The sequence below is a fragment of the Leptidea sinapis genome, chromosome 18 (assembly GCF_905404315.1).
Source record: "Leptidea sinapis chromosome 18, ilLepSina1.1, whole genome shotgun sequence".
NCBI lineage: Eukaryota > Metazoa > Arthropoda > Insecta > Lepidoptera > Pieridae > Leptidea > Leptidea sinapis.
This window is the reverse complement of record NC_066282.1, coordinates 10,775,136-10,789,798: the sequence shown is the minus strand read 5'-3', so window position 1 is coordinate 10,789,798 and position 14,663 is coordinate 10,775,136. Positions and strand designations below refer to the sequence as shown.

The 14,663-nt window shown below is 38.3% G+C and overlaps 1 protein-coding gene across 2 annotated transcripts in view; it reads right to left on the bottom strand.

Annotated features, from left to right (window-relative positions):
• The window catches only part of LOC126969580 (keratin, type I cytoskeletal 9), a 51,213-nt gene that overhangs the window by 14,363 nt on the left and 22,187 nt on the right, over positions 1-14,663 (bottom strand). For both annotated transcript variants that reach the window (XM_050815114.1, XM_050815115.1), the window contains exon 2: positions 7,086-7,153. In XM_050815114.1, coding sequence (XP_050671071.1) covers positions 7,086-7,146 — 61 coding nt within the window. In that variant the 5' untranslated portion in view covers positions 7,147-7,153. The remainder of the gene's footprint in view (positions 1-7,085; positions 7,154-14,663) is intronic.

Sequence of the window (14,663 nt, the reverse complement as noted above, 5' to 3'; positions counted from 1 at the left end):
CGTCTATATATATAATTATGATGAAAATGGTCTTTGTTTGAGGATCAATCACGCCTAAACCACTGGTCGTATCGACATAAATCTACCACCATTCGATGCGAAATTTATCCTAGATGGTTTATGGCTATTTTTACGAATTCCAGCGTTCCTTCCTTTTAAAATTCGCCCAGCGAAGCGGGCGGGAACTTCACGGGCATTTCACGTTACAATGAACTTTACAATTGAAATAATAGTAGACAGATTATCAATCTTATATCTTTAAACGAGCAATTCTTGTATATATATATATATATAATCTGAATCTCCGAAACGGCTCCAACGATTTTCACAATATTTTGTGTACAGGGGATTTCGAGGGCGATAAATCGATCTAGATAGGTTTCAATTTAAAAAAAGTAGTTTTATCCGTGTTTTAATGAGAGACAGGTACAAAAACATTAGAATACAAAGGTAAATTTCGCCAATATACACAAGACGTATAATAGCTCAGATGGGAAATTGGGTGATCCGGAAAGCAGACGACCCCGGTTCGAATCCAGAAGTCCTATTAGTTTTTTTTGTTCAAGTTTTGTACATTCTTAAAAATCCGAGCAAGGCTCGGTCGTCCGGATATTGATATTTAAAAGATAGGTTACGTAGACAACATTCGGTGTTTGAAAATGAAACACTAACGCACACATGAATAATTTAACATTGCAATAGCACACTACATTACGATTACAAGTCAAAGCAGGGTAGTAAATGCAATTATCGCAAGCGAAAAAGAGATAAATCTTATTTGCTAATTGCTTTGTATTTGCATAAAAAAAATACAGTTAATTCATCAGATATGATTTTTTACCGTACACCGTGATTTATGCCTAAATTACGATTCATTCATGAGTTTATGTAGTAAAAGCTATATTGTAGTAAAACTGCATTGAAATTAGGTAGATAATGTGTCATTGATTTTATAAAAAAATAATGTAATATTTAATTAATTATATTTATTCAAACAAAACAAATCTTATAACTATATTTACAATACTATCACTACATAAAATTAAAACTTTCATTACGTGGACGCCTACCTAGAATACTGGCAGCATTTCCGCGTTAGATAGCTAGGTTGATCCGTTGACCGAGATAGCTGCCAGCGCTTGGGTTTCCAGTAGCCTTATTAAGGCTCGAATATAGTATTTTGAGCATTCTCCGCGCCTCTGGGCCCCACAGGCCAAGTGTCTCGACACCAAAAGGGCATAAAGATGTATGACTCACTGAGACCAACATATTTGCGACGCTTGTCTTCGGCAGTCGAAGCAGCAGCCCCAGCACCAACTGACGTAACTTGGACATGAGAAGGAGCCAGAGTGTCGACGCAAGTCGCGTCTCACACCAGCGCCCTTCCCCGTGCCCAAGCCACCAGTGTCATTCCATCAGGACGCTTGCCATCGCGGCGGATTATACCATTTGGCTCTAAAACAGCTGGTATATTAAGAGCGGCAAATGCCCTGCGGATGACTTGACGACTGATACGGCCAGCCGATTTTAGGCAGGATAATCCGTGACGCCGAAGAACATCTACCGGAACGCCACATCTACATTGATGTGGTTCATTCAGTTTTATACCTAGCCGGAGTGATACGCATATTGACAATGTCATATTGTCAAGTAGCGTTCCAATTGGCGCAGAAGGCAAGGCTTGTAACCAAAAGCCAGACTCATATTGTGTCACGGCCAAAAGACGAGCACGCTCTGTTCTATCAGTAGATGAGATTAAAAGATCATGAAAGGCTGACTTACAAAGAATTAATATTGATTATAATATATAGCCACATTGATGATATCAATTATTTATACATAAAATAATAAAAAACATACAGACATAACAAAACAAAACCGAAATTTATTTCCTATTTTTACAATTTTACTAACGACGGCTCCCAAAAAGTTTTAAGATTACAATTAAGTATTAGTTTTTGTATATTATATTATTTATGTCTTTTTGTTGAGCGCCTATTACAATAATTGATTATTCTGCAGTTAACAAGGGATATACTGAAAGGGACAGTGTTACTGAAAAAACTCCTACGTAAACAAATAGCACTCACTGTCTACATCCGCTACCTACTTTAAAACTTGTTTTAGTAGTTTGATAGTTCAGCTACCTATATACGCACTTGTTTATTAAAAAATATTACATTTCGTATTAAATTCACTGCAACAACGACTTTTTACATCACTTCCTAAAATATTCTACCTCGATCATCCCACAACAGACAGCATCAATATTTCGTCATTTCTGTACGTTAATCTATGAGCGGCTTGGCGGCGATCGGCGTTGTCATGGCGACATATTTATTTTGTTAGATAAATAGTGAAATCAAATAAAATGTTAAAATTCATGATTTCTTAACTGTGGTATGTAATTCTAAAGATTTTTTACTTTCGTAATTAGTGCATAGTCTACAGCATAATCTTCCCATAGCACACGACAGCATTTTAATGTTGTATCTATAACAAATTGTGAGCAACTCTGTCAACAACAAACGCGTGTGTACCGTTTTCGTAACGAGAGAGCGATTACGACAAAAGGAACCAATTGACTCCATTTAGGCGATTGATTTTCGGCGCGCTAGCGACATATATACCTCTTTTAATAATATTATATCATTGCAGATTATACGAACCATAAACTAGTTGGAGTGTTAAACTTCCTTTTCCTTCAATTACAAATATACCAAAAAACTTGTTTTCTCTTAACTTTTCTAATATTTCGGGCACTTATACAGTGCCGCATTTAGATTACTTGATGCCCTAAAGTTTAAGGCCCAAACAAACAACGCCTGTGGTGCCTCGTCTACTAGTAAACTAGTACTTAGTAGACTTTTAGAAAATAGTCCTACGAGATAAATAAATATAGTGGAATTAGGTATTACCAGTTGTATACAAAAGTACCTATAATAATTTATAATACAAGAAGAAGAAGAAGCATTTTTTTTGGTCAATATCTTCTTTTACAATGTTGAGCTAGTTGATTCTTAAATAATGAATATTTTATAACACAATATATTTAGATAAGACGATAACATCAATTTATAATTTTTTCTTTGAAATAAATTACCTACAATGGTAAGACTGCAGAAACTGTCTAAAATAAATATCACGAGGGGCTGCTGAAAACCAGTGGTGTGTTAGTAATATAAGTATTAACACAACTAAGTATTGCGTGTGCTCTGTTTAGTAAGGAATCATGCGCCGTACAATGATTGTTCACTTTTAAATATGTTGTTTTTAGGGTTCCGTAGCCAAATGGCAACAAACGGAACCCTTATAGATTCGTCATGTCTGTGTGTCCAACCGTATGTCACAGCAACTCTTTTCCGAAACTTTAAGAACTTTACAGTTGAAACTTGGTAAGTGGATGTATTTTGTGAACCGCATTAAAATTTTCACACAAAAATAGGAAAATAAAACTTTACATTTTGGGGTTTCCCCATACTTATAACTGAAACTAAAAAAAAAAATTATCAAACCCATATGTCAGGGGTATCTATTCAAAAATGATATAGAGGTTTCTGATATCATTTTTTTCTTTACTGAATAGTTTGCGCGAGAGACACTTCAAAACTGGTAAAATGTGTGTCCCGTTCCCCCTGTAACTTCTAAAATAAGAGAATAATAAAACTAAAAAATATGATGTACATTTTACCATGCAAACTTCCACCGAAAATTGGTTTGAACGAGATGTAGTAAGTAGAATAAATGTAAGGCTATGTGGGTTTTTTCTTGGTAATAGGGCAGCTTTCACAGACTTTGATATGCTAGTCAATATTTTTGCGATGATGCTTATGGCAAATAATATATAATAGTACCTCATCGTGCCACCATATACGTGGTGCCCTTAGCAATTGCTTTGCTTACGGGCTAATCCAGAACTATACTTATATTTGATTATTATCTGTATATACCTTTATAAAAACAGCTATAAAAACTATTACCATTGAAGCTAAACGTGCTAGCACGAAGGTCATAGTCGTAAACAAAGGTCGTACAAACAGGACGCCTCTTATATGACGTATGGCTTGATAACAGGAAATTATATGAATCGGTTTTTTCCTCTCAATGATATCAAGTATCAAGTGCGACAGTATAAAATTATTTTTAGTACAGTAGTGCAACATTATTCATATACTGTGTTATGAATAAACGCGAAGAAAAGTAATCCAAATTTAAATAAAAAAAAATTGTCTTTATCTTACCTTTGTCGCTACAGAATTACATGACAGGGAGAAGTAATTTTAAACTTGGAGTAACTTTACACTGCGTTTATTAATAAGACAGAGATTAATAAATTAAAAAATAAATGTTTTGGTAAGCAATGTTAAATTGATATATAATCTTATACCTTTAATCGAGAAATTCTTGTATATATATATATAATCTGAATCTCGGAAACGGCTCCAACGATTTTAATAAGTTTAGTATACAGGTAGTTTCGGGGGCGAGAAATCGATCTAGCTAGGTATCAATTTAAAACAAATGTAGTTTTATCCGTGTTTTAATGAGAAACAGCTACAATAACATTAGAATACAAAGGTAAATTTCGACATACAAGACTGTAATAGCTCAGATGGGACATTGAGTGATCCGGAAAGCAGAAGACCCCGGTTCGAATCCAGATGTCCTATTAGTCTTTATTTGTTCAAGTTTTGTACATTTTTTAAAAATCCGAGCGAGGCTCGGTCGTCTGGATATAAATAATAAAAAATAAATAAAAACATCTGAAGTAAGTACCTTGAATACAGTCCATGTCTACATATTATGTCTTACAATAAAATTTGTATTCTTTATACATTCTATCTCTTACAGATACATTTTCATGATTAAAATTATTGTAATTAATATTTTGCCTCCAAGTTCCCATAGCCAAACTGTCCTCATATAGTTTTATAAGACTCGGTACTATTTTTGCATAAGTATTTCATAAATAATATGTGGCTGAAATTTTAATATACGTACCTATATTTTATAATCATTATAGTTATGAGAATAAACAACAAAATGTGATAGAGTTAAGATTAGGGGACAACGCATACCAATTAATTACACAAGCAGTTATAAAACACGTGCAATTATTATAGTAAACCAATCAACACCTTTCTTAGAATCTCAATTATAGCACGTATTCAATATTCACGATTATGTATCTATTCTTTGTTTCAAGTTTTGTTAATTGGATAAGGAATGACGCATTGTTCCGTTATTGACTCTCTATTAAAATAGGTAACTATGTTAACCAAACAAGGCTAAGTTATAAAGATTTCTATGGGAACACATGTTTTATGTGTGCATTTCATACGCGGTAGAAGTGAGACCTTATAAGTCATGAAGAATTATATTATAAAAATGATGGAAAATCTCTATAAACGTATAATACGAAATACGAAACATCACGGTTGTTGTGATGCCATTTCTCAAGCTTTTTACTACGCATGCGCACGTATAAACACACGTACAACGCTGAAGCACGTAAACACGAGTGAAGGGGTACCAACGAAGAACAACAACAACGGGCCAGCACTTGAATAATAATTTTCAGATGTGCATTGTGCATGAACCTCTAAACTGCATATGAGGTCCTGGTACATGTTGCTAGGATGACGCATGATTTCAACCGCTATGAAAGACAATACTATCACCGCTACCATATTTATGTTCTGCTGGTGTCTATGTACTAATACGTCGTGCTCATTACGTCAGAATATATTAAGGTATACTCGCGTCATACATAAGACAATCCCTTCTTCAACTATGATTACCTGGTACCATAACACTGTATAATGCATATAATTTGATTATACATTTATCTACACCCATGCTTTAAATTCTCTATTAAAGATTCTGAAACAGTTAGCTTATTACCAACATTAAACCACCCAATGTCGTAATAACCATTACATCATCCAAATGAGTGTTGTAATGTTGTACTGAATTTCATAACAACACTCCTTGGTTTTTTTTCGATCCCTTCATGCGCAAAGAGTTTCAACAAACAGCCACATTCTTATTTCTCGATGCGTGGTAATAAACACCTACAATAGGACGATTCATTGTGATTTGGAATAGGTGAAATAGAATAGTACTAATGTACAAATAATGTACAAATTCTGTTGTCTCCGCTCAGGCAAATGACTACGCTCATGAGACTTAAGCTGAGATCTATAGAGCGTACTTTGACTTTGCTAACGTAAAACTTAGCCGAGTTCAAGGTTAGAACAAGGTTTGACTTGGTATTTATAGTCATTTGACAGCTGAGATTGTACAGAAGGCCTACCATCAACTTTAATTAGCGATGCGATTCCAATGCAGTTCAGTTTAGGTACCTAAACTGAATCGCTAAAATTCGTACCATGAAGTGCCTTTTACTGAATGGCGTTTGAATCGCTTATGAAGAATGAACGAAATAAATTTGTCTGTGATCCGCGGTGTGAGAAAGAGATGACGCTCTCCAGTCGTTGCAAAGTTTGTCTCTCTTACTCGAACCAAATGCGTTGCGTTTCGAAACCTAAAATGATATGATTTTACCGGTTTTTTTCGTAGAAAATACTAAAAATACATTTTAAAATTGGACTTTATAACGTCAAATTATAAACCAGTAAGCCCTTTTTTGTAGTTTATTAAATAATAGTAATATAAATATATATAGTTCTTTGAATTACAATTAAATGTTTGCTTAGGTGTTTTCGTAAAAATAACGAGTTATGAATCCTAATCCTAATCATAAAATATCTTTACTGACATTGTAATACGAGAAGACAAAGAGTATTAAAGATGGTCACCAAACAAATTAATAAATAATAAAAAATTTTCGTGGACTTACAACGCGACGTCCAGACAACACTACAGTAAAAAAGTAGGACACCTTTCTAAGCTTTTCTTCTCTAGACACCAATATTTTTTTCGTATTCGTTTTAATTTGAAAAAATTTACTGGCGAGGTGTTTCTACTACGACTGAAATTATGTATGGCCGACACAAGATGAAATTTTAAAATGAGTCCATAAAATGTTAACGAGTTACAAGTTGCGGGTAGATAGAACTTACTGGAGAAGCCATCAACTGCGCAGAGCACCGTCAGCGCCATTAAACCCGTCCTCCAGTCCATACTTAATCTGGAAAGAAATTGCTCGTTAGAACACGATACTAAAATAATATGTAGTTTGTAATAGAACCTTCTTATGTCCGACGTTATGATAACAGTGTCTTGCAGCATAGAATCCTAATATTTGAAATGCGAATGTGAATTTGGTTGCTTATCTATACCCATGCTTTAAATCCTCTATTAAAGATTCTAAAACTATTAGCTTATTGCCAACATTAAAACACCCAATGTCCTAATAACCATTACATCATCCAGGCGAGTGTTGTTATGAAATTCAGTTCAACATTACATTATCCGTTTTCTTAATAACACTCCATTGGATGATATTATGGTTACTAGGACTGAATATTTTAATGTTAGCAGTAAGCTAACTGTTTCAGAATCTTTTATAGAGGATTCATATTTTAAGGGTGCAGATAAATGCTTGAATGCAACTGTTGATAATAATTAGGTATTAAAACACTCATGTGATACTATTATCACGCCACATTCATGTTTTAATACCCCTTATAACATAAATAACTATTATTATGCTACTCAGCTGTTCGTCAAATTTTAGACACGTTGTCATAGGTATATTTGATCTTAAAATATTCAACCGAAAATGCTTACATAATATACGTCTACATAGGAAAAAATACTCTCTATTCTATATAATTTTTTCCCTATATTTGTAGTAAGACTTTAGACTTGCCAAATTTACATAGCTTTCGGTCAACGTGAAATACCGCTTAAATTTTGATTCCCTTGAGAGTATTGAAATATGCGTTTTTTGCGGCATAAACGGCTGTATCTTTCTAACAGACTTCAAAAAAAAATCTTTGTTGAGTAAAAATTTAAAAAAAAAGAAAGCGACTTCAAACCGATATTTTTTGTTAATTTTTATTTATTTTTTGATTATTAGTGACTTTGAAGTACACTAACTAACAATATGTCTAATTATGTGTAGATATACAAAATTTTTCAATGCAGCATTCAACGTAAGCGATTTGCAATTTGATTACAGACAGAAATTCTGCCACAGATCGCACCCTTACTGTTAGTCGGTAAGAAGATCTATTGATTATCATATTTGAGTACTACAATTACTTGACCATATCTACGTTACGGTTGATGACTTATATATCCTAATAGCATAAAAAAGATTCGGCCGAGTATCGTTAATTTGCTCCTAAGAATTGAAGAGTTTCGTTACTTTGTCATGGATTCCACAATCGGAACCCAACCAAACTAACTTTGAAGTATCCTTTCCAATAAAAAAAGAATCATCGAAATCGGTTGGCCCGATATTGAGTTATTCGTCAATTTGTTGTCCACATACGTATAGCAAATTAAAGACTTATGGTTTTCTCATGGATGCCATTGTCAAGTCTGGACCAAATTATGATAGGAACCCACGGCAAGCACCAGCTTTCAAATAAAAAATAGAATTATCAAAATCGATTCAGCCAGTCGAAAGTTTTGAGGTAACAAACATAAAAAAATATATACCGACGAATTGAGAACCTCCTCGTTTTTTGAAGTCGGTTAAAATTAAGGTTATATAATTAAGTTTTATTTCAATCGCGCGTAAAGATTACACGCACACACTTTTTTTTTCATTAAACCCTTATGTGTATGGATAGGTCTTCAAAAATGATATATTGAGATTTCTCTTGCACTTGGCCGCTTTTTTTGATGGTACACATGTCGTCATACACAAGTTTATTCCCATAGTTGGTTGAAGTCAGAATGAGGTTCCCTGAATTCTTAATGAGTTTGCGGCCTGCGGTGGGTGGGTAGTGGATGCTGTCAGAAGGAAAGCAATATTTGCAGTAGAAGATTCACAAAGCGAGGTATCACAAACGTTATAAAATTAAATTTATGTTAGATGGACTGTTGTACTTTTAGGTCAATACAGACAATAATCATTTGGACAGCTCTCATTATCGTTATGCTCGAATTGGAAGCTACATTTAAACACACATTAGCGGTATAACTACACGACCAGTGTACAGAGGGTTCACCATTTAGGGCGCTTTCGCACTACGTCCGATCCGATCCGTACCCGTGAAAAACGGTTGGGTGTAGTTGTAGAACTATTTCTAAAGGTTGACGGAAATAAATCGGAGGACAGAAGCCGGATCTAGTACGTAAACTTCCATAGAAATAGTTCTACGACTACATCGGACCGTGTTTTCACGGGTTCGGATCGGATTCGGATCGGACGTAGTGCGGAAGCGCTTTGAGTAATTTAAAAAGTCCTGACAAAAATCATCACCTTTTGATAAAAGCCCGGACATTTTATTTGATTTCTTTAGATTCCGTTTCTCGTAAAGATTAAATAATGATATTAATTAGGTAAGTAAGTCTTTATTAGGAACAAACACTACAACTAAAGGTAAACATTAACACATTATAATACCGAATAATAACAACAAAATATGAAAAACTTATCTTAATAATTACGAATAATATAATATACATGCCTGATATAATTAAAACTAATATACATCAAGAACTAGAGAAAAAACTAAAGTAAGACTTATTCTAGATCCACATAATAAGCTGGTCTTTGCAGTGTTTTATCCGAAAAAGGTTTGCTACTCAGCATATCTTCTTCTTTTATATATAAAAATGAATTGCTGTTCGTTAGTCTCGCTAAAACTCGAGAACGGCTGGACCGATTTGGCTACTTTTGGTCTTGAATTATTTGTGGAAGTCCAGGGAAGGTTTAAAAGGTTTGAATAAACATGAAAATGCTCGGAATTAAATAAAAACAACAAATTTGTTTTTCCTTTGATGTGTCCATACATAATTTCTATGAGACAATTTATTGACGCACGGTTTGACAGTTCTGCTGTGAAACAATTTCATTATGACAGCAGGGTGCATATTTTACGAAGTAATTTTTGATGTTATGATGTAATATTGACAAATTCATAAAAAAACATTATTTTATTTATTATGTGCAGAACAACGTCTGTCGGGTCAACTAGTTAGTTATATATTATTAATATTATGTAGATTTTTTACTTTTATTATATTCAACATAATTTAAACTCAACTTCGGACAAAATCTGGATTAATCCGGAAAGATTTTAAAGCTAAGTGTACATTATTACATGTTATACTTAACAATCTTCCTTCTTACTCCTTCTAATGTCTATTTAAGTTAATATCTGTAATAAGCTTTAAGTTGTTTATTGTATTTTTAGTGTGTGTAAATAAATAGCTGTAGATATTCCGGGAAATAAATAAATAAAGATCACGACTCTGCACGCACAATAAAATAAAAATAAGTTCACAAATAAAGATGCTCGAGACATCGAAAAGATGATCTTATGTGGGAGCCACACCCCCCATTCTTTACTGTAGAACACCCCTCAATACAGTCTCCATTGTACAAATACTTGAAGATCAGCTCTTTTCACCGAATATAGGAAGCTTTTATGGATTAAATGGATTGTTAAAGAAGGCTTAGGGTGAACCAACGGCCCAATATCGTTTGACGTACTATGCTGATATTAACGATCTAGCTAATATTGGGGTGTGCCATTGAAACTTTCTTCCACGTAGATACAACCAACTTAATTGAGCGGTTTCAAGGATGCCTTCTTTTTAACATTTACCATAAAACATGCAGAGTGCAGACTCATTTTAATTGATATCATAAATTCGTTTTTAAAAAGCAAATAGGGCATGGACGTAAACATTTCGTTGTTATGTCGCGAGGAATAGGGGAATGGGTGACATGCAGATTCAGGTAAGTGTGCTGTTAAGTATTATGTTAACTTCACTGCGTGAACTACACAGTGAGTTACTATGAGTGTGAAACTAGATAGCGCTGTATTATTAAGATGGTATTTTCTAAACACACTTTAAATATTTTTAAGCCGTTACATAGGTTAGTTGTATTTTTTGGAAACGGAAGGCACGTCCCAGGAGACGTGCGGCAGTTACTTAACTCCCCGAAAGCAACTCTCGCCGCCGGGGACTGGAACTGCAAGCACCCTGCCTGGAATGCCAGAATGGCCAACACCGCGGGCAGAACACTTTTTAACGACTCCTTACAACACGGATAAGAGGTCCACGGCCCGGAGGTTCCAACCCACTACCCAGACAACCATGAATACCTTCTGGATGTGATTGATTTCACTGTCCTCAAGAACTTGGACTGCCAGCTGACTCAGGAAACTATTATCGATGAGATTCTGTCAGACCACCTTCCAGTACTTCTTACCATAACCGCCACCGCAACGCGAGCACCATCACGACCATCACGCCGGGTCACTGACTGGAAGGTGTTCGCGGAAGAGTTGGCAGCCAACACTCCATCCCGGAAGTTAGAGACAGCTGCCGACGTCGAAGCCCTCGCCGTGGACCTCACGGGGAGTATCCAGCGGTCGCTGGCCACCGCGACAAAGGAGACCGAGTCCAGAAAGATGCCGGAGTTGCCCGCAAGACTGCGGCAACTCATCCTCGAGAAACGAGCTTTACGCCGCAGATGGCAGGTGACCAGATGCCCAACACTCAAGACTCGTCTTAATAGGCTGGGCAGCCTAGGCAAGAAAAAGCTCGAAGAGGATGCCGCCGAGAGCTGGGAGGAAACGATTGGCGAGGCCGCAGATGATGTATCAGTTCTTCATCGTCTGTGCCGCCAAATCACAAATCTAGCGCCCCCAGCTCGCCCGCTGCGTCATCCCGACGGAACCTTGAGATACGCAGCGGCAGAGCGTGCCGACATCTTCGCCGAACACCTTGAACGCCAGTTCCAGCCGAATCCAACTGACGACGTATCGCACGTGACAGCACTTGAGAGAGAGATCGCCGAATATCTAAACCGGCCGGTAGAAGATGCGGTGTTCTTCTCCCTAACTAAAGTGAGAAGTTGCATCCTTCGGACGAGGCCCAAAAAAGCCCCGGGCGCGGATGGTATCACAAACGCCGCCCTGCGTCATCTGCCGCGTCAAACCATCGCGGCGATGACGCGACTCTTTAATGGCATCCTGCGCTCGGGGTACTTTCCAAATATCTGGAAGGAAGGCCTCGTCATTATGATCCCGAAGCCGGGGAAAGACACCGCACTAGCACATAGCTACCGGCCCATCACTCTTCTGGCGACCCAGTCTAAGATATTCGAATCTCTCCTGCTGTCACTCCTAAGACCCTACATAGAGCTTAGGGAAGAACAGTTTGGATTCCGCGCTGAACACAGCACCACGCTCCTGCTGTCCAGGGTACTGCACACCCTCACCGCTTCTCTCAACAAAAGAGAGAAAGCTGTGGCAGTATTCCTGGACATGGAGAAGGCGTTGGACCGTGTTTGGCATACTGGACTCGTGCACAAGTTAGCTGCAACCTCGACACCTCCCCGCCTGGTGAGGAAAGTCGCTTACTTCCTTGAAAACCGTCGGTTTCGAGTAAGGGTAGACGATGCCATTTCAGCTTCCAAGATTATCTCTGCTGGCGTACCGCAGGGGAGCTGTCTGTCTCCCCTGCTGTACGCAAAATACACAAATGACATCCCGCTCGAACCGTCGGCGACTCTGGCGCTGTATGCAGATGACGCGGCGTATATTACATCGTCACTCAACCTAACGCACGCCGCCGTGAAGATGCAGCGCCAGCTGGACACCCTGCCAGAATGGCTCAAGAAGTGGCGGCTATCGGTGAACGTTGGCAAAACCCAGGCGCTCGCGACTGGGAGTGTGCACACTGGCCAGCATAGGTTGCAGCTAAACGGACAGGACATTTCGTGGTCCCCGACGGTAAAGTACCTCGGGGTCACCATCGACCGCCGGCTCAACATGAACGAGCACGTCACGAAGACCATCGCGTCGACAAACGTCGCGATGGCCTTACTTCGTCCAGTGCTCTCCTCAAGCCTCCCGCTGAGGGTGAAGGTCTTGGTGTACAAGACCCACCTACGCAGCCGACTCACGTACGCCGCGCCTGCATGGTACGCGCTCGTGAATCTAACTAACCGGAAAAGGTTGCAAACCGTGCAGAACAAGATCCTCCGCCGCATCACGGGCGCACCATGGTACGTGAGGAACCAAACGATCCAGAGGGACCTAAGAGTCGAGGGCTTGGACGACTTCACTCGTCGTCTCGCCGTCAACATGTTCGCGCGTGCCAACTCGTCCGATCTCCATCATCTGCGAGATCTGGCCCCCTGGCACGCGCGGCCACCTGACAGCCGCCGCTACCCGCGTGATCTCGTGCGGGACGAGGATGAAGAGTGACGTGTTTGCGCGCGGCTCGGCTGATCGCCCTCCCTCTTCTTCGGGGCTGATCGTCAAGGCCCGCGCAAACCGGCAACAATCACCGGATCTCAGCTGAGGAAACAGGCGCTCCCTCAGCTCCAAAAAGATGACCACAAGGGGGGGGGGGGCGCTCCCCCAACCATACCATAAATTAAAGAAGACGATCGCAGAGAGCAACGACTCTCAACCCCAATGACCCGCCCGTTTCAACGGGCGGCGAGTGATCCTTGCTGCAGGGGACGAAAAGTCCTGATCAGCATTCCCCCACCGCGCCCATGTGGGCGCGGCGAGAGAAGACCACGAAGAGAATAAATGTCTTCGCTAAGTGAACAGTTGTTTCTATGTGTGAGTGCATTAGTTGGGAAGTGTACAGTGCACTTATTTGGCGTGTAGATTAATTATACTATATCATAATTAAGCATATTATGTGGTTGTGCTGAATATATGTATTTATTACTCGACCGCTTTCTTAACCTTATATTATTCCCCTCTACACATGAAGCGTACAAGATCAAAGAGATGGCGCTAGAGGCTCGGGTTAGGCCTTCAAACCGCTTGTAATATAAATCCAAGGACGACGATAGATATTGGTTTCGAAGTTGTTGCTTATGTGACAACGTCACCACATGTATCTATATTATTGGGATTCACGGAATCACCGTATAAAGAATGAAATCGTAGCATAATCAGCTAGCAAGCATGAGCTCATGAAATAAGGTTGCCTTCCATCCGTTATATATTCATAAATACATAGGTATATTACTTTTTTGTTTTTATGATAACTTATTATCATAAAAACATGTTCAGCTGATGGTAATTGATACGCCCTGCCCATTACAATGCAGTGCCGCTCAGGGTTCTTGAAAAACCCAAAAATTCTGAGCGGCACTACAATTGCGTTCGTCACCTTAAGACATCAGATGTTAAGCCTCAATTGCCCAGTAATTTTACAAGCTACGGCGCCCTTCAGACCGAAACACAGTAATGTTACACATTAGTACCTACGCATAATCTAGCCGGCATCCTATGCAAAGGAGCCTCCAGCTGGAGCCAACACAGTCCACATTATTTTCATATATTTAAAATAAAACAATTACTGTGTTACTTATAAACGCGAAGTAAACTTATTCCAAGTTTAAAACTTTTTGTCCCTATCTTACCGTTGTCACTACATAATTACATGACAGAAAGAAGTAATTTTAATCTTGGAGTAACTTTACACTGCGTTTATTAGCAAGACAGTTAATATTTAAACATAGTTATAAATTTAAT